The sequence below is a fragment of the Cricetulus griseus genome, chromosome X, assembly GCF_003668045.3.
Source record: "Cricetulus griseus strain 17A/GY chromosome X, alternate assembly CriGri-PICRH-1.0, whole genome shotgun sequence".
NCBI lineage: Eukaryota > Metazoa > Chordata > Mammalia > Rodentia > Cricetidae > Cricetulus > Cricetulus griseus.
Genome location: NC_048604.1, coordinates 2,274,001 through 2,294,641, shown reverse-complemented (window position 1 = coordinate 2,294,641; position 20,641 = coordinate 2,274,001). Strand labels below are relative to the sequence as shown.

General features: G+C 44.5%; 1 protein-coding gene across 2 annotated transcripts; it reads right to left on the bottom strand.

The window, feature by feature from the left end:
- Positions 1–24: 24 nt before the first annotated feature.
- Positions 25–19,616, bottom strand: Haus7 (HAUS augmin like complex subunit 7). Of its 2 annotated transcripts, XM_027432428.2 has the most exons (10): positions 19,357–19,614; positions 18,449–18,564; positions 16,229–16,296; positions 13,823–13,884; positions 9,142–9,233; positions 8,515–8,673; positions 8,289–8,385; positions 7,723–7,932; positions 6,690–6,804; positions 25–279 (listed from the first exon to the last, which is right to left on the bottom strand). In XM_027432428.2, exons 1-10 carry the CDS (start codon positions 19,471–19,473, stop codon positions 209–211), a joined length of 1,107 nt encoding a protein of 368 aa, XP_027288229.1. In that variant the 5' UTR covers positions 19,474–19,614; the 3' UTR covers positions 25–208. The 2 variants fall into 2 exon arrangements, with proteins under 2 accessions (XP_027288229.1, XP_035305893.1); XM_035450002.1 differs by lacking the exon at positions 6,690–6,804 and having other exon boundaries at positions 19,357–19,616.
- Positions 19,617–20,641: the final 1,025 nt, after the last annotated feature.

Below are 20,641 nucleotides of genomic sequence, written 5' to 3'. Positions count from 1 at the left end.
AAATGGTAGTTCGGAGGCAACTTCTCACAGTATGAGGTTTCTTTTATTTCCAGCTCCCCTGTCCTACGCATCTCTGCCTGCCTAATCTACCTCCTTCTTCCTCCTTTCCTCCAAAATGTAGACACCAATCAAGAAGAATCCATGCAGGCCATGAGCAGGACTGGAACTACCCCTCCTGACAGATCCAGGAAGGGTCTTCTATCCCACATTATCTTGTTTCTCTGTGCAATGTGTCAGTGAGGATCTTGTACTTCTGTGTTACTTCATCAATCCTGGTGGCTATACAGAAAAAGAAACACAAACAGCAAAGTGAGTTCAGAACTGTCTACATGAGACTCCCCCCTTTCTTCCTACCAGAGCCCCTGGCCTCCCTGTTCTGTTCAGGCTCTCACTGGGCATAACCAGGTGGTAAGGGGACCACTCCCACTTGGTCCTCAAGGGGCTTGGAGCTTGGGATCCAACTTCTAACATGACCCAGAAACACTGATCAGGGAGCCACTAAGGGGGAGGCCAGAAGCTTAGGGGTCTCTAGCTGAGTCACACTGACCATCACAGTGTCAAGGCTCAGGCCAGGCTGAGTGTCTGCCACCTCAAAGCCCAGGAGTTGCTCTGGTTTTGATGGTGAATTGTTTTAATCAGATACCAATATATGCACACAGTAACAAAGCTAGCCAACACACAACGGCTCTAAGGCTTTTACAGCAGTGGTTCTCAATCTTTCTAATGCTTTGACCCTTTAATACAGTTTCTCATGTTGTGGTGACCTCCAACCATAAAATTATCTCATTGCTACTTCATAACTGTAATTTTGCTATTATTATGAATTGTAAATATTTGATATGCAGGATATCTGATATGTGATCCCTAAAGGGGTCACGACCCACAGGTTGAGAACCACTGCTTTAGAGGAAGAAACAGCTGTTACAGCCCAAGCTGCCCAGCTTTGAGGGACACACTGTGTAATAGCATCCGCTTCCACAGCCCTGATTAATTATTGAGTACCAATGAGGTATTTCTGCCCAATTTTAAGTTCTTTGCTTCTTTGTTTTTAACATGTATTTCTGTTTTAAAGATTTGTTTATTTTTATTTTATGTGTATGAATGTTTTGACTGCATGTTTTTATGTGCACCATGTGCATGCCTAATGCCTGTGGAGATCAGATGAGGTTGTTGGCTCCCCTGGAACTGGTGTAACAGATGGTTGTGACCTGCCATGTGGGTGCTGGGAATTGAACCCGGATCCTCTGGAAAAGCATCCAGTGGTCTTAACCACTGAGCCATCTCTCTGGCCCCACATATTTCTTCTGTGTATATGTATGTACACAATGCACATGCATGCCCTTAACATATGTGTGGAAGTCAAAGGACAACTTTCAAGACTTGGTTCTCTATCTTGTGGATTCTGGGTATCAAACTCAGGTTGCCAGGATTTGCAGTAACCCTAACCCTACTCACCAGTGAGCGGGCATATTGTTAAGGCTATTAATGATCATTATTGCAGTAATGATGGCATGGATTATGAACAATTTACTAATAGTAATTATATGGACTGGAGTGAGAGCTACAGTGACAGTGGTGATTAGGGTAAATACTATAATAAATTTTAGGATGGAGGATCCTCTTACAGCTCAATAAGAAGGAAGTAACTCCCAAGAATCTAATATACATGTGGCAGGTGTGTGCCAGGGCAGAACATAGAAAGAAGGCCAGAGAGAACCCCAAGCAGGGCCTGGTTGTACAGACCTATATAGTCCAAGCTACTGGAGAGGATGAGGGAGGACTATCACAAGTTCAATGCCAGCCTGAGCAACTTAGTGAGACTCTTTTCTAGTACAGGGAAAAAAAGCCCCCAAAGGAGATGGCACAAAGGCTAATAATGTAAGGCCATTACTTGGGGAAAAAAAAACACTGAAAACAGAGTCAAGTGATTTACTTTTTGCTCACTGAAACAGTTGGGGAAATACACTAATAAAAAAGCTGGGGAATAAAGGCCAGAGAGTGAGCACTCTAAAAAGCCCATCACTGTGAAAATGCCCAGGAGAACCCCAATCCTCCTGGCTAACCCTGAGACTCTGAGCCAACAAGAAGTGGGAGAGAAGGAACAGCTGCCAATTGCTTAGCTGTTAGCGAACAACAAGAATCTATAAAGTCCAGAAACCTCCAAAATGGGTGTTAAACTTAGAGGAATTCACACCAAGACATATAACTGAACTGAAAAAAGCCAGAAATAAGCAAAAACAAGAAAGTTAAGAGACCTGTTACATAAAGGGCCTTCAACAAGAATACAAGTTGGTTACATATCAGAAGCTATGAAGGCCAAATGACAGTGGGATGATATAGTCAAAGTATGGAAGAGTTGGCATCTAAGACCAAAGAGCCAAATGGTCCTTCAAAAATGAATGAGAAAATCAGATACCTCTGAAAAGATTTTTGTGCAGTGGATGGTGGTTAAAACAGAAACTCACTAGTCAGAGTACTGTGGAATGCTAACTCACAAACGGGCAATCTGTATCACACCTCCAACCCCCAAGGCTCAGGAAACATTAAGGAAGAAGAGGTGGAAAGACTGTAAGATCCAGAGGTTAGGTAGTACTCAAGCAAAACAGTATCTTCTGAATGTAACAGGGATGTTGTAGTCATGACTCACAGTGGCAGTGACTGCTTACACAAGATCAAGCCTATCAACATTCTGGCATGAAGCTGGAGCACCTCACAAGCCCCCACCCCTAATGATAGAGCTACTGATAGCTGATGGATGCTAGGGTAAGGATAGTCATGTTTTTAAAGAGGACATTAAGTTAGGAGATGAGTAGGGATTAATCTGGAAGACCTTAAGGGCAAGAGGAATGATTGAATATGATCAAAATACATGTATAATATTCTCAGAGAATTAGTAAAAATATTACATTGATTTTTTAATGAAGGAGAACGTAAGGAAGGTATTCTAAGATCAACAGAAACTGAAGGAATTTGTCACTGGTGGACCTCCCCTACAAAGCATGAATGAACACTAGATAGTGATTACCAGCCTAATCAATAAAACACTTGAAAGCCAGGTCTGTGATTCACATCTGTAATTCTAGCATTTGGGACACAGAGGCAGGAGAATCCCTGAATATTTGAGGCCAACCTCATCAGCATAGTGAGTTTCAGACCAGCCAATGCTACAAGGTAAGACCTTTTCTTAAACAAAATAAACACCAATAAAAGTAGAGAGGACAGGCCAGGTGTTGGTGGCTCACACCTTTAATCCCAGCACTTGGGAGGCAGAGACAGGCAGATCTCTGTGAGTTCGAGGCCAGCCTGGTCTACAGAGAGAGTGCCAGGACAGGCTCCAAAGCAATACAGAGAAACCCTGTCTCGAAAAACCAAAGAAAAAAATAAGAAGACAGATAAATATGACAACTAGCATAAATATATTTTTGTTTATAATTTTTCCAATTTTGAATCCAATTGCATGAATCAGTTATTATATATCCATGTTGATGGCCATATAACATGAAATTTCAATCTAAATTTAAAAAACAACTTAAGTGAGTAGACAAAGAAATCCTATTAAAGCACAATTTTTGTGTTCTATTGAAATTAACTTGGCACCAGAGTGCTTTAGATTGTTAACTGTAATCTTAAAGACAAGTGGTGAGAAAATAACTATTTTAGAAAAAGTTTTTATGACCCACACAGCAATTCTGCTTTAGACCCAAAAGAATCAAAAACATGTTCACACAAAAAAATCTAGCAACACTATTCATAAGAGCTAAAATGAAGGAATAGTCTGTATGTCTCCTAGCAGGTGAATAAACAAAAATATTTTATTTATTCATCACATTCATATCAACCATACAAACGAATGCAGCACATGGATAAACCTTGAAACTACTGTACTCTGTGAAAAAGGGCAGGCAGAAGGTCACACACTGTGCAATTATATTATAAAAAAAATGTTCAGAAAAGGCAAAACTATAGAGAAAGGCAGTAGATTGGTGTGTCAAGGACTAGCATTTGGAGAAAAAGGAGAGAGATATTGCTATTTTTTTCTTTCTTTTTTTTTCCTTTGAGACAGGGTCTTATTATGTAGGTCTGGCTGTCCTGAAACTCACTATGTAGACCAAGTTAACCTTAAACTTACAGAAATTCATCTGCCTCTGCCTCACAAGTGCTAGGATTTAAAGCCATATATCACTATACCTAGCTTCTGATACAGAACTTCTTTGGGGGATAATATTCTAGGGGCTGGAGAGATGGCTCAGAGGTTAAGAGCATGTGTTGCTCTTTCAGAGGAACATGGAACTCCACTACATGGAGGCTCACAATTGTCTGTAACTCTAGTCACAGAGGGATCTGATGGCCTCAGTTGGCACTGCATCCACATTGTGCACAGATATACATACAGAAAATAAAAAACCATATACATAAAATAAAAATAAATAAATATTTACAAAATATCCCAGACTTAGCCATGATGGTTATGCAACTGCATGAACTGTATGAGTATTCTTTAAAAAAAAAAACACTAAATTGTTCACTGTTGAAAGAGCAAGCTTTATGTTATGTGAATTATAGCTTAGCAAAGCTGTTACTAAAATCGGGCTTGGGTGCAATTCACTTGTACAGCTTACATAAAACCCAGATTTAATCTCCAGTGCAGGGAGAGGGGAAAAGAAAAATACTATTTAACGATTTTTACCTTATAGGTTTACTTTGTCATTTGTTTTCTATTCTCTATGGTGCAAGGACAGAAAAGAAAGAGAAACAGACTAGAAAACTCAGAGACTCACACAGGTACCACTAATATTTAATAACGACCAGAAGTGATAGATTTATAGACCAATCAGGAAAAGAATGCATTTACATTAAGTGCTACTGGGACTTAAGTGTATTCATATAGAATAGAATGAAACCGGACTCCCATCTCATGCTATAATCTGGGAAGATTACTAATCTAACCACAGATAAAGCCTTCTCCTTGTCAGAGTAGGAATGGTATCTATAGTAAATATAAAAGATGTTTTCCATAAAGGAATTATGGCTACATTTGACTACATGTAAATTGTATAACAAATTACCACACAAGTTATAAAAGGTAAGTCCCAATGTGGGGGAAGATATGCATGCTACATTAAACATCCAAGGACCTCTATGTACCATATATAAAACAAACTACAAATCAATGAGAAAATATCAAATTTTTACAAGTGAGACTTCAACAGGTACTTCAAAAAAGGAAAGCTTAAATAACCAATAAATGTATGCAGCAACACATATCCTACCTATCATCATCTACCAAGTCAGGCCACAGCTAGTGCTGATGGGGATGTGCAGCTATGGGACATCACATGTGGGCCAGGCAATGTGGCAGGATAGAATAACTCTACTCCCAGGAAGACATCCTGGAGAAACTGGCACATGTGTACACAGGGAGATGCTCAAAAATGCTCAGAACAGTGTTGTCTGTAAGAATCTCTAATTGACTGGGTATGGAGACTGATGCTTGCCATCCCAACACTCAGGAGGCTGAGACAGGCAGACTGCTTGTGAGTCTGAGGCCAGTCTAGGCTATATAGTGAATTCTAGGTGAATGTGAGCTATAATATCAGACCTTGTCTCAAAAACAAACAGATAAACAAAAGAACCTCAATTGAAACAAGCCTTAAAGTCCAGAAAGAGTAGGATGAAGATTTATAGCACCATCAGCACAGTGTGACACAGGATGTGTTAGCTAGTTTTATGTCAACTTGACACAACTCGAGTCATTTGGGAAGAGGTTAGAAACTCAATTGAGAAAATGTTGCCACCAAATGAACTTATTATTGATGTGTGAGGTCCCAGTTCATTATAGGTGGTACCACCCGTGGGCTGGTGGTCTTGGGTGCTATAAGAAAGCAGGATGACTAAACCAGTAAGCATCACACCTCCATGGCTTCTGCATCACTTCCTGCCTCCAGGTTCCTGCCTGGAGTTACTACCCTGACTTTCCTAAGTGATGGACTGTGCTGTGAAACTACAAGATAAAATAAACCTTTTCCTCCCCAAGTTACTTTATGATCATGGTGTTTTATCACAGCAATAGAAACTCAAAAGACATGGGGTAAGATGTACCACTATATGGCAAGATCAACAAACCAAGGCTAACTGCCTATTTTCATACATGAAAGTTTACAGACACTCATTAATGGAAGACCAAGCACGGTGTTGTAGGCCTTTCGTCCCAGTACTCAGGAGACTGAAGCAAGAGAATCACCATGAATTCAAAGCAAACCTGGGCTTATATAGAAAGACCCTGCCTCAAAAAAAAAGCACAAAAACAAACTCAGGGAGGAGCAAAATTGAAATTAAATTCAGTTATAATTTTGATCCTATCTAATAGCAATAATATAAAAGGAAAGGAAATGAAAATAGATTAAAGAATAGCAAGAAACTGATGAAAATTCTCACACCCAGAACCTGTGGTTGTCAGAATGTGGTTAATTTCTTTTAGTTTACCTCTACACATGTCTGAGTTATCCCAATTTCCTGTCAGGAATGCTGGAAGCATTTTTTCAAGAGAAAGAAAACAAGCATAAAAAAAAAAAAAACCTAACAAGCCAGTCTCCTAAAGACTGGTGGAACACAGAAAAAAGCAGTTCTGCCATGGAGCATATTTGGGCTAAGTAGGCAGGGACAATTACCCCTCAGTCCCAGGCAGTTACCTAGGCTTATCCCAGAGTTGTTGCTGCCCCAACAGTTTGGCTCTCCTTGCTGCCTCCTCGCTGCTTCCATAGCTTCAGCAGATGTATCTGCAATCTCCATGACTGCTCTTAACAACTGCCAAGACAGAGAGGACATGCAGTAATCAGTGAGGCTAGTCTGACCTAGAGATGGCATCTGTTGCTTCTCGCCCAAAGCTTACACTGAAGCCCCAAAAGACAGGCAAGAAGAAGAGACAGAAATCTCAGCTAGAGAGTTGTCCTTCAACCTAAGTCTCCTTCCTGGCTCAGTGGTAACTCCACACTATTATGTTACTCGGTTCTTAGTGACATGCTAGCACTGCATGCTGTGCCAGCCTGAACAAAGATAAATAGCAGGGTGGGAAAAGAAACATTCTACCAAAAAGTACCTCTGTGGTGAGAGCATCCCTCTACTGGGAGACTCTCATGAGAGGTTGGGAAGTCTTGCATTTTCATGTTATAACGTAAAATCAGCATCATGGCACTGTGAGCCAAAGTCGGAGTTGTACACATTGAGGCTACAGTAATGGCCCTGGCCTCTAAGAACCAACTGCCTCCTATCTTGTTTGTCTGCTTGGCCTAGTACTCAATCAGACACAAGATCAGAGGTAACATGTCATGTTTGGGGATGTGAAAACAACACCAGCATAGAAACTAGGACCAGGACACCATAATGAGTCAAGTAGAACCCAATGCAGGCAATGCATGAGCCTCCCTAGGGGTAAGAGAGATAAGAATGGAAACCTCCTAAATCTGGGTGGGGGGGTGAGTCTCTTGGAGACAATGTCCACATCAGCTCTCATCACCTCCCCAAGGCACCAGAAATGTGTGTCCTCACCTGATCAAGGTCCCAGACCCAGAGTAATACCATGTGATTGGTTGAGGAGCCAAGACCTATCAAGCTCTATCCCAGCCCCTATGCCTGACATCAGGGAGTGCCAAAGTCCTGAGCCGAAGCCTGGTGGGCATGTGGTCTTGACATGCTTGGCAGCACAGAGATACGGAGGTATCTTACTTGGCCACAGGAAGTCAGAGTCTGATAGACAGCTTGGATGATGGGGCCACTTGGGTGCAGGCTGGGTAGTGGACGCTGGCAGCACTTGCCCAGCTCATCATCATAGACTTGCAGGAAGGCCAAGATGAGCTGGTAGAAGTCAGAGATAACCAGACGAAGCTTCTGGTCTATGGTACTGGTGTCAGTCCCTGCTTTATGCTGTGCAAAGCACTGTAAAACCAAGGGTAAAAGTCACTTGAGGCTGTCTGCCCAGCCTGGGCTGCCTAAGGCTAATGTTTATACAAGCCTCAGTCTCCATAGCCAAATATCTAGCCTGGTCAACAGATGCCAGTAGGGTTAAATTTGAGAAGACATGTGAAGGCGCACATTCAAGCCTGGTGCACAGCTGCCATCTGAAATACATTCTTTCCTTTCATGCTCAGACCCCTCAGCACCCAGCTCCATACTCTCGTGGCATTTCACTGAAGCCTCACAGCACATCATGATGAGGGGGAACACTACTTGCCCTAGAACTCAGCAGGGCTTGTTCCCCAAGTCCCACAGTCCCCAGAGCTGGTGCCCTTTACCTGGTCTCGAAGTGTCTGAAGCTTAGTAGCGCTCTCCTGAAGCTGCCTGGCCAGATCTGCCACCTTCTCTCCCTCTGACTGGGCAGAGGGGCCAGCTCTACAGAGGAAAAAGGGAGGGACATTTCAGTTCTCTGCTACTGCTGCTGTAGGTAGTAGGCCAGTGTAAGGTCTGCCTTATTGGACAGAAGTTGGAGCAATACTAGGTAGAACACTCCTGGAGACGTACTTTGGCAGGTCATCACATTGCTTATTGAGAGAGGACTGCATGTCCAGGGGCCATGGTTCATTCTCAGGCTTCAAGATTGCCCACAGGTTGGGGCTAGACAAGAGCTCCCCCAACAAGGCCTCATTCTTCTCTGTAGTGTCCTCAAGGTGTTCCTTCAGGCTGCAAAAACAGGGCAGGCATTGAGTACACTGTTACCAGCTGGAACACTAGCCCACCAGTTCCAAATGGGGAGCTCCACTGCCCACATCCCTCACAGCCTCTGCTTGCTTTGGCCTCTCTGATGTCCTCTTGCCTGCAGACATCCAGGTGTTAATTCCCCTCCTACACATATAGATTAGTTCCCCCAAGGTCTACAGTGTAGGGATCTGAGGCCATGATCCAACATCTGAGAGACACAGCTACCCCTTTACTGGGCCACTGACTGACTTCTGACCAGCCCGAAACCCCCAAGACAGTGACTATGGGGAGTTGTCTCAATTCATCAGTCCTGCAATTCCTGAACCAATATGTGGCTATTGTCACTAGAGGGGGACAAAGATACCCCACATAAAGATACATCCCCTCACCACCCTACCATCTCCAAGACTAGCTGTCAGGGGCACCTGTCTGTGCCACTGACACTTTTACCTAGAACTAGTGGAGCATCCAGTGGCCAGGCTCCGCATCATATCCAGCAACTGGTCCATGAACTGCAGCTGCTTCTGGGGACACTCACGGCCCTGGCAGGGAAAGCCATACACATTTGCCACTAGACCCACGCCACGCCTAGATAGCTATTCCAGGTGCCTGATCCTATGCTGCCCTTGCTGTGGCCAATGGCAAGGAGCCTGGCCAAGCAGTTCCTCTTCCCTGTCCCTGACCCTTGCTAGTAGCCTCTTGAGCTGGCTCAGCAATAGCATCCTCAGACTTCTGCCACAAAGTGCTCCTTCTGAGGCCACATTTCAGGCTGCAATGACACCTGGAAGCACACTGCAAATGCAAAATGCAAAATGTTGTCAAAACATATTACAGTGTGAATTTGTCACACAGCCAGAGGGGAAGGCTTATTCAATGGGTGACACGCATCACGGCCTACTAAAACAGAATAGAGCTCACAGGGTTTTGATGGTGGCCTATTCCTCAGGACACCTCCAAGTAAACATCTGGTATCCTCAGTCAATCCCTCCTGGCCAAGAATGGCAGAGAGCAACAGTAACTCATGCAGGGCTGACTAGGTCTCCTGTTTGCCCAGATGCCCAGGTGATGCAGGGAGCTGCCCAGTAAAGAGTGCAAGGCTTGCCTTCTTCTAGAAAGTCGATGATTCCCTAGAATCAGACACTATCTTAGAGGCCATGACCACTCCACAAATTCTTGTGAAAATAGGGTACCAAGCAAGGCCTATCCCTTAAATGTACCTTCTTACCACCGTGGCCTGGCACACACTGTTCTGAGGAAGAATAATCAAAGAGTCGCTCAATCACCGTTACCAATGCCTTACAAAAAAAAAACAAGAATTGAAAGCCAGTGGTGAATACAGATGCTGACGGGAAAGGGCCAAGAGGCCCCTGGTGAGGAGTAGTCTAAGGAAAAGCATAGTTCCAAGATTCACTGCCACATGCATGTGTAAGTTAGCAAGACCCACTCCAAAGCCCGTAACTCATGTCCTCAACCTGACACTGGCTTCTGGACATTTTTACTCTTTCTTGTTAACTTAATCTCCCTATTTGCCCAAGAAACACACTTTCAGGGATGCCTGGGGTAAAAGGTAGTACCCTGCTTAAACTGGAAACAGCACAGACAAAAAACACCAGAGTGGCTGCCATTCAAGATCTCACAAGGCTTTGGCCAGTGGCCTGGGACACCCAAACCTATCATTCCTACTTAGTAGAATGTTGGCTCCATTACCTTCCCCTGTCAAATGCCCTAGAATGGTTGTGTAGCCTGCTTAGAGTTTCATCATCACAGATTTCCCTCATGTAGTCCTGGTCTATGTCTCCCTATGAGCTCCCCAAAGCCACTTAAAACCCTTCTGGATGACCAGGATCCAGCCCTTACAAGACCCTAGGGTTAGCTTCCAGCAGACTAGTCCATGGCCATCTTACTGAAGCCATCACTACTCCATACCCTGTCTCCTCTCTGGTCCCCGGCAAAGGGCAAGACCCAACAATCAAACTCTCAGAAGGTCTGGAGATATGCTAAAGTATGAGTCTTTGTGAATTCATTATTCAGACCTTCCCAAAGTATGATTGTTGGGTCTTGCCCCTGCCTCTACCTTACTATATCAGCAAAACCAGTGGGTCTGGATGAATCTACTCACTCCTCCACTTTCCCCACTATCACTGTCATTCAAGCTATTGTTTTACATGCCTGGCCACTGCTATAACCTGCCAACCAGTCCCTCAAGGTCCACTCCACACACCCCATCGTCACACATTAGCCATAGCTGTTACTGTCAGACTGTCGTAGAATATTATTTTAAGGTCTGTGAATTTTGTTTATGCTGCATTTGTTTAACTCTGTGAAGCTGTGTTACTGTGTCTGTCTAAAACACCTGTGGTCCTAATAAAGACCTGAACAGCCAATAGTGAGGCAGGAGCAAGGACAGGCAGGGCTGGCAGGCAGAGAGTATAAGCAGAAGGAGAAAAGAACGAAAGAGGAGCAATAAGATAACAAGAAGAGGAGGACTTCAGGGGCCAGCCACCCAGCCAAACAGCCAGCCACAGAGTAATCAGGAAAACAAGATATACAGAAGAAAGAAAGATAACAGTCCAGAGGGAAAAGGCAAATGGGTTAAGTGAAGATAAGAAAAGCTGGCTAGCAACAAGGCAAGTTAAAGCCAGGTACTCATAACTAAGAATAAGACTCCATGTATTTATTTGGAAGCTGGGTGGCACCCCCTCAAAAAAAGAGCCAAAAAGTAAAAAGAGTAAAAAACATTTAACACAACATCAGACGAAACAGAATCCCTGTTCCTCAGCTCCAAGTTCCCTAGGCTACCACACTAAAGCCTTCTCTCACCTACAAAAGCCCATCATATCTGCCCAACCTGTTCTATTCCTTTCCCTTGTTTTCATTCTACTCTCGCCTAACCAGCCTTCTAACAGTTGTCTGAACACATCAAGCACAGACCACCCCAGGTCCTTTGCACTTGCTGTTTTCCTAGATTTTTTTTTCATTTGGTTACATTGTTTTTTTGTTTGTTTGTGAAAATTTAATTCAGTCCATGAATTTTAAAGTGTTTAGTGCAGTGATTGTTAGGATAGTCAAAAAGCCAAGTAGCCATTACCATAGTCAAGTTTTAAAATTTATTTACTTATGTATCTGAGTGTTTTGCCTGCCTGTATATCTGTGTACCACATGTGTGAAGCACCCAAGGAGGCCAGAAAAGACCATTATATCCCTTGGAACTGAAGTTAAAAGTGGTTGTGAGCCACCATGTGGAAGCTGGGACTCTAACCCAATCCTGTGGAAGAGCAGCAAGTACTCTTAGCCACTGAAACATCTTTCTATTCCCATAGTCACATTTTAGAAACATCTCCAGAACTCCCAAAACAAACTCTAGACCTACTAACAGTCATTTCTTATTGGCCCCTCCCTGAGCCCCTAGCAATCACTATGCTCCTATCTTTCTTTGTGGATTCGCCTCTTCTGCACAGTCTACACACAAGGAATCTTGCAATATGTGACCTTTTATTGTGACCTTATTTTACCTTCTATTATCTGACTGCTTTTCACTTAGCATAAACATCCTTAAAGATCATCTACGTTGTCACATGTAGCTGTAATGCCTTCTTTCTTGAAAATTATCTCACCAGTTGTTGGGCACTGGAGGTATTTCTACTTTTGAGTCACTATGATACATCTATGAATATTCACAGTAAATTCTGGTACACGTGTTAACTGTCTTCTACAGTAACTGCACAACTTTGTGTCTCTACTAGCAATGTATGAGGGTTCCTATCTCCCTATTCTTGTCAGCCTGTGTTCCTTCTAACTGTAGACATCATTCTATGAGTGGAGCATGCCACTGCAGTTCTAATTTTCATTGCTCTGTAATAAAAACCTCTTGCTAGCTTTTCCTTTCCGCCCACTTGTTATTGAATCAGTCATTCAAATGGATTGTAGCTAGAGGATAGAAAAGGCCAGCCCTGGGGAACTGAAAGCCTTACAGATGTAGCAGAGAGGAAAGAGATGGAGGAAATGACTTCACAAATCAGTTTCAGAAAGTCTGAACCACCCCATCTGTGCACAGGTTGACCACTGGGTGGCGCATGCAGGAAGGATGGGAAGAAGGGGAGCTGCCAAGCAATTGTGAACAAGAAACAAAAAACAAAGTATCAGCAAACAACCGGAAGAAAAAAAAACCATGTAACAATTTCAACCAGAAAACAGAACAAGAGAAGCATATCCCATTGGATATACACTTGGGAGATAAACTTATACTTATCAGTGTTGTCTTACTAAGGTAACAAATGTTCAGACAGTGAAGGAGGCTGACATAGGGCTACTGGCAGGAAAGAGATGGGAATTCGCTGTTCTTACTGCTCACATTCCCTGTGAACTTGCTCTACTTAAAAACAAACCCTCACAGGAGATTCAACAGCACAATGAAATATAGCCCCACCAAAAATGGTTCACTAGTTCCTCAAAACTGAAAATACAGAATCACTACATACCTAGCACACATCCAAGAGATCTGACAATGGAGATCAAACAAAAATACACAGGCTGTCCACAACCCCATCATCTACAATAGTCAAAAAACTGGAAACAATTACTTGAAATTTAGACATTTTAAGGGAAAGGTAGGGTTTCTCTGACTTAACTATGAGATGCATCAGGGTCCCTCAAGTGGGGAAATGTACATGGGCTTGAGAGCCACAGTCCTGAGTTGGAGGCCTAGTTCTGCCACTATGTGATCTCCAGTGAGTTTCTAACACCTGATTAGGAAATGGAGCTAAGAAAAAACCCCACTGTCTGCTCAGGATGGGTATGGCAGTTACTGGAATGTACTACTTATCTTGACACTATATATTATCTACCATGATAACAGCCAAATATGACATCAACAAGTAAGGACATGATGCACTCTGTCATTTTGGTCATAATAAGCCACATATCTGCCCGTATTTCCCTCTCCACTACGGGCCTCCCTATTCTGTCTATCTCCCTCAGAGATTTCTGCAGTGCTTAAGCTGGGGATGCCTAGAGAAGCAGCTTGCCAGGCATGCAGGCTCTGGAGCCAGAAGCCTCTCCTATCCACTCACCAGCCTACGTAGGACAAAAGAATGTGTATCCTCTGCAAGGACAGAAGACGGTACTTTCTTACCATCAGAAGATCCTGGTCATCTGGTGTACACAACATCAGGTCATGGCCTAGTTTCACCATCTCTGTTAGAATACAAAGACCTTGTCACTACAGATTCTCACCCAAATAGAGGAGGATACAAGAGATCCCAGAAATTACAGCATGTAGGAGACTAAGGCTTTTCTTTCTAGATGTATTTCCAGACCTGAAAGTGAATGAGGGGTTACTCACCATACTCTGTACACAAGACATAGATGGCCAGTTGCCTGAGAAGCCATCAGAAATCAGAAGACATCCAACATGCACCCTTTTAGAGACAAAAAGACCCATGGCTCACATTTGTCCATGTCCCAAGTATTTTTCATGGCCCATTCTCCTGACATACTATCTTGAAGGTGAGTCTAGTCTATATTTTACATGTAAGGAGTCTGAGGCCCCTCAAGGAACAGGAAACACCTAGTTACATCTTCCAGGGTATCCAGCCCATCTTTGCATGGCCATCTAACATATAAACAAAGGCCAGAAAGCTTCAGGCCAGCACCAGTGTTCAGGCAGTACCTTCACCACCACTACCCACTACAGGCCAGGCTACGCTTCAGCAGCAGCAGAGCAGGTACACACGTGTATAGGATATGCTATAAAAGAGTCATTGGAAGAAGTAGTAGAGCATCTATGTGGCTGGGATATACTCTGCAGATGGCACTCTTCCCCCAAGCCAGCCTGCTTCAACCACAGCCCTTAAACCCTCCTGACCCTGTCTTCCTCCTCTCAACAAATCCTGTCAAGCACACCTTTCCACCCATTCCCCAATATCTTGCCTCAGTCACTGCAAAATCTGTGCTATTGACTACTACTCCTATTTTTACTACAGTATCCCCAGGGAGACTGATGAACTCAAAAGAAGACTTCCTTGGAATAAAAGCCAAAGGCCTTCCATGACCTAAAAGGCCTAGCAGAACCTATCTCTATACCCTCCTGATTTCCTATACCTCTTTACTCCCTCTACCCCAGCCATCTTTGTTCCCGGCTCTTCCTCAAAGCTGCCAAGCATAGCCCACATCAGTGCTTTCCATTTGTCCTTTCCTTGCCTTGGACACCACTCTCAGCCCCGTTCTGCTCAGTTCCTTCCTTCTGCCATCTTCTGACAATAAAACTACCCTTCTTCCAATTCTCCCTAAGTCACCTTTCCTTTAACGAGCAGTTTATAACCCTTCTCATCACCCTACCACTGAGAAGTTTATAGCCTTCTTTGTTTATCATGTGTTACCATCATCTAACATTTTAAGTTCCACAAAGGTAACACAGTTCACTACTGTACTGTAGCACCTCAAATACTGCCTCACGTGCCAACAAAATTTGAGAAATAACCACTACCTGTCCTCATTTCTCCTACTTCCAGTCAGACAAGTACTCAAGCCATTCCCAGGACGTGAACAAGGCAAAGGCCTTCACCTTCAAAGAGGGAAGTGAAGCTGGATCTAGTGAAGTCCAAACTGTGATTGGTGAGGACAGCCTGCAGGCCAGGGCTGTCCTGTACGCACCAGAGAACTCAAGCACTGCTTCTAAGCCTATGAGGGGACTTCTGACAGCAGGAAACAGGGATGGCATGAAGTCCTGGTTGTTCTGAGATCCAACACCCTACTGCATCGAAGAGGATGACTTTTCCCAGATAACTGATTTGGCAATGCCAATTGGTACACAGTTTGGGGCTCAAGTGCAGCTCAACAACCCTGCAGTGGTCAGAATACACACAGACTCATGGAAAGCTTAGCCTTTTTAAATTTTATCAATGTTTATCAATATTTCCACACTACAAGGAATGGGGAAAAACTAGCATTTTGCTCACCTTTATGTTTCACACCAGGTTAAAGAATTTCTACCAAAAAATAAAAATAAAAATAAAAATGAAACTAACGAGGTTGTAAGGCAACCTCTGTAGGGGATATTGTGGCCACGCCTGCTTAGGGGCTGGCTACAGGTGTGCCTGACCACGCCTGCCACCTGGCTAGGTCACTCTGTAAATAAAACTTTTCCCTATTAAATTCCCTTGTATTTTTACCTGGCTCCGTATTGGTAATTTCCCATATTACACATCAAAGAGTAATCATGGACTCATGGGACTACCATGTGGACAGAATATATACATACACAAACCACTGAAGACAGACCTATGATGACATCAGCAAGAACCATGCTCCCCACCTGTAAGTGCTGTGGTAGCCCAATGTACTACTTGGTCAAACCCTCCCATATACTATATCAGGGAAGGCCTGATTCTAGAAGGTTCTAATAATACCCACAGAGCATACACCATATAAAATAAAAGGTTAGTTCACAGAAATTTCACAACTCAGTGTGACACTATGGCCAACCTCAAAATTGTCCAGAATTTACCATCAAATGCTATACTCCTATAAAGAGACCTACCCTGTATCTTCACATCCACTGCAGTTCCTTTCAGTGAACTGAACTTGTCCTGCAAGGAGGGGCAAACCCTGTGGAAAAATAGCAAAGTCTGTCAGGTGCCTGACTCACCACCCCTCCAAACCTACTCTCTAAACAGAGAAATACCTGTACATGCTAAATGCCAGTGAAAAAACACTTTTAAATGATTAATTTGATATCATCTGATTCATAGTACCAATTATTATGGAAAAATACTTGAGACAAATTTCCCTCAGAAATGTGAATACTCACAGTTCTCCCACACAAAGAAAGTGGTGGTGCAGGGCTAGAAAGATGACTCAGTGGTTAAGAGCACTGGCTGCTCTTCCAGAGGTCCCAGGAGTTGAATTCCCAGCAACCACATGGTGGCTCACAACCATCTATAATGAGATCTTGTGCCCTCTTCTGGCGTGCAGGCATACATGCAGGCAGAACACTGTATACATAATAAATAAATAGATCGTTTGTTTTTTTTTTTAAGTGATGGGTGCACAAGGGAAGAGTGTGGCTATTTGCCGGAGACTCTGGAACCTGACAGTTTGGCCTGAGTCACTCAGGTGCCTAGGGAATTCACTTCCTACTCCAGTCCTGGGCATACCAGTCACCAGTCCAGCTCACTCCTTCTCAGGCTTGCCATCCTCCTTGGCCAACATGCCCTATGATTCCACAGGACTCTATCCTCTTGGGGTGAAAGCTGGCTAGGGCCACAAACTGGCTTAGGTATTTCTGGAGCCTAGCACATCTCTAGGCAATGACCAACACACAAAAAAAGAGGCCAATGAGTATAAAATAAAGGAACAATGATCACCTCTACCATTAGTAAACACCATGCTACACTCTTTTCAGAGAAGGCAATTTTACACTTTCCTTTTTTGTTGTATTTTGGTTTTTGTTTTTCAAGTCAAGGTCTCACTATGTATGTTATCTGGCTATCCTAGAACTGACTATGTACACCCGTCTGGCCTCAAAGTCAGAGATCTACCTGTCTGCCTCCCAGATTGGGGAAGGGGTGCCACTGGGTTCTGCTTCATTTTACACTTTTCAAAAACCCCAATTCAATACACAGGAGGGATGGACCCACACATAGGCTCCCAGTTTTAGTTTTTAAAAAAGTTTATTGCTACATCACCCCCTCCATTCCTGCTTATGTTGTCTATGCTGCTTTTGTACTACCCTAGCAAGACTGAGTTGAAGCAGCTTCTTGATAGAAAAAGCTGAGTTCTGCTTTGACACACTTGAAAACTCCTACTGTGAAAAGGGCTCTGATAATTAGGCTGTGCAGCCCTGGCCTTGAGGGAGGCACCCAGATAAGCATAACAATGAGGCCCTCAGTAAGCATCTGGTCTTCAGAGAGTTCCTAACTGGGTAGAACTGGTTCCATAGGCAACTGCAAGGAAGAAATCCTCCAACAACTCCCATTCTGTTAGAAAGGCCCATCCAGCCCAGAGCTCCATCCCTGGTTTGGCTCTGAAGCCTTGGAGCTTTTACCCCCCTCACCAGCCCAAGGAACTAGTCACCTTAAGTAAGAGCTCTAGATGTAGGTAAAGGAGGCACCCCACAGACAGCAAATTGTTCTTCTGTGGGACTTTGGGAGCCTTAGCAACCTACTATTGTCATCACCTTGGTGACATGTGTGGCCTGGGCCACAGTATCTGGACCCTGCTGACCCAATATGGTGGGGAAAGACATTGTGACTGAACAGGACTGAGTTTTTTTTTCTACCTTAGGGCTATACTTGCTCTGGGGTTGCAGCAGAGACAAGGCTGTGCACAGGCTGCCTTAGATGCACTGCCCCCAGAATACACTAAGAAAAACCATGGTTCTTTGCAAGTTGGTGTGAGGAAAAGGAAGAATCTATGAGGCTGTTTTCTGTCACTGGGTTTCTGGACAATGTCCCTCCCTGACCATCAGGTGGCCCCCAGCAAGCCAATAGTAATCACAACTCAGTAAACATGAACCACATCAAACCCCTGAACACAATTGAAAGTTCAGGTGTTCTGATGAAGGAAGGGCTTTCATTAAAGTTTATCTTGTACTACCAGAGCCACCTCCCCATCATCGTGGTCAAGAGTCTGTAGCCAGCACTGTTAACTAACCAGCTGCTCTCCTGGAGCTGGTTGGGTTATAAAACCCTCTGAGAGGACTCATTCTCATCTTCCCCAGGAGATACCCCATGGAAAGGGAAAGAACACGGGACATTACCATATACACATCCATTCCAGTATGTCCAACCGGTACTTTGAGGGCCTACACAGCAGTTCCAGAATTGTCTTTGGCTCTGTAATATACAGACCGTCGAGGAAGGGGCACTTTACACCCTAAGCAGGGAAAAGGAAAGTCAGAAGGAAGCCTGTTACTGTAGGGTAGCAATGCATTTCTGTCAGTTTGTGCTCAGGACCCCTTCCTGACCCTTCCATACACTTCCCACCAGCAAGAGCATGGTGCCAGCCAGAAGCACTTCCTGGTCTTGACAAAAGTTCAAGCCCCTCTCATTTTCACCCCAAATCTCCTGTGACTTGCTGCCCCACCACTTTTAAGTGTGTTCCTTCTAGGCTCCATGGCCACAAAACTAGGAAAATGCCTAAGAGTGGGTTGGAAAAACTAAGGCTAAATCTGAGGAGCAGTGGAGGGAGATTGAAAGTGATCGCTGAGTCAGGGGCATGAGGAGAGATTGAAGGAAGGTTAGCGAGGAAGGCGTAATGGACCTTCGACAGCTCCCTCACTTTACAGTCATGTTCCAGACTGCTGCATGCACCTTAAGCCCACCTGGATACCTGTCTGTAACGTAACAAAATGGCAATGTGTTGGCTGTCTCCCAAAACCAACTCCACCCACTTGTAGCTCTTTGAGATTGGGACCTGCGTCCTCCATTTCTTCACATGCCCCAAGCTCCCTGACTCGATCTTGCAAAGTTCTGTGCGGACTGCACGGGCACTGGTCCGGGAACCCAAAAAAAGCAAGACGGACGATCCACAAGTCACCCCCAGGGCTCTGCCAGGGCACGCCACTGTGGATCCCTGTGTTGTGACCAATTTTCACAGGAAGCTCCCAAAGGCACTGAGACACAGCCCTGCCTGGTCTCCCATGCTGGAGTCCATGGCTCATAGTACCTTCAGCTTCTCAAACACCTCCACAGCCGCCTTGACGACGCGGTCATCACACACATCTTCGTAGTAGCTGTCACCAGAGTCGCCACCCACAACGGTGGCTGCACCCTTCTCCGCCATGTTTTGCGTTCTGAACCACAGCCGGTTCACGCCCCCAAGGTTACAGGCCGCAGCCGCACTGCTAATGGTACAGCAGTTTCTTGGGTCTTCCGCCCACCAGCCCGCGCGCGGCAGGAACTGAGCCACCCGTCAGACTGGAGGGGACAGAGGCCCACCCTCTTTCCCATTGAGCCTTCCTATTGGGCTACAGCTCAGCCACTGTCTGCGCGCGCCTCAAGGGGCAAAGTGCAGCGAAGTGGATAGGGCAAGGACAGAACAGAGGCGGGGTGAAGGCGGGGCAGGAAGGGGAGGGGGAGGGGCGTCGGTGCGTCGAAGCGGGACTTAACCAAAACTAAAAAGTGCGAGACTCCTAGAGGTTAGGCTTTTCCAGGAGGGGGCGCTCCTGCCTTGGTCGGGTTCTCTTTGGCAATAGCAAATGGGACTTGAACGAGGAACGCAAGCTTTGGTAGAAGAACTAAGACTTAAGCTATCCATCTACTAGCCCAGAGTTCTGGGTTCTTTCCTTTGCACACGAAGTCAAAGAGAAGGTTCTTAAATTCAAATCTGGCTCTGCTACACTTTGGCTGTATAACTTGTTTTTATTTGCATTGTGTGTTTGTTTAGGGGCTTTTGAATCAGGGTTTGGCTTTGTAGCCTAGACTGACTTCAAGCTTATGATCCTCCTGCCTCAACCTCCAAAGCTCTGTGATAACAGGCATGCACCATCACACCCGGAAAACTGGATAACTTGGAACCTGTTACCTAACATCTCTGTGCTTCCTTGCCCTCGGATAAATGTTAGGTTATGAAAATGCCTACCCCATTAGTTTACTAATGACGATAACAAAAGGCAATGATTTCTATGAAATTCCTAAGTCAGAGCCTGACAGGTTAAAAGTGCCTGCAAGTGTTCACTGTTGTCATTATGCTGGGTCTCAAACCCCTTCCTACCTTTGGCTTTCATGGATGCTCTTGTGCATCATTCCTGCCCACTTAAAAATCTCTGTGTATCTCAGGCCTTTCAAGCCAAACACATTTGGAGAAATATTAGTCAGCCTCTCTTATTCCTAGAACTCCAAAACCCCAGTTTGCTATCATTCCAAGCCTGGATCAGGTGAATGGATAAGGCAACAAGGAATTGAAGGATGACTGTTGCTCAGGAGCCAAGATCCAGTAACCGTCTACTCAC

Bases quoted from the DNA above. Each gene is read 5' to 3' on its own strand.
- Haus7 (XM_027432428.2), bottom strand. From the start codon at position 19,473: ATGGCGGAGAAGGGTGCAGCCACCGTTGTGGGTGGCGACTCTGGTGAC. The intron at 13,885-16,228 runs GTAGGTCTCTTT...GTATTCTAACAG, and splicing joins AGTGGATGTGAAGATACAGG to AGATGGTGAAACTAGGCCAT. The intron at 9,234-13,822 runs GTAAGAAAGTAC...TTTCCCTGCCAG, and splicing joins ATGACCAGGATCTTCTGATG to GGCCGTGAGTGTCCCCAGAA.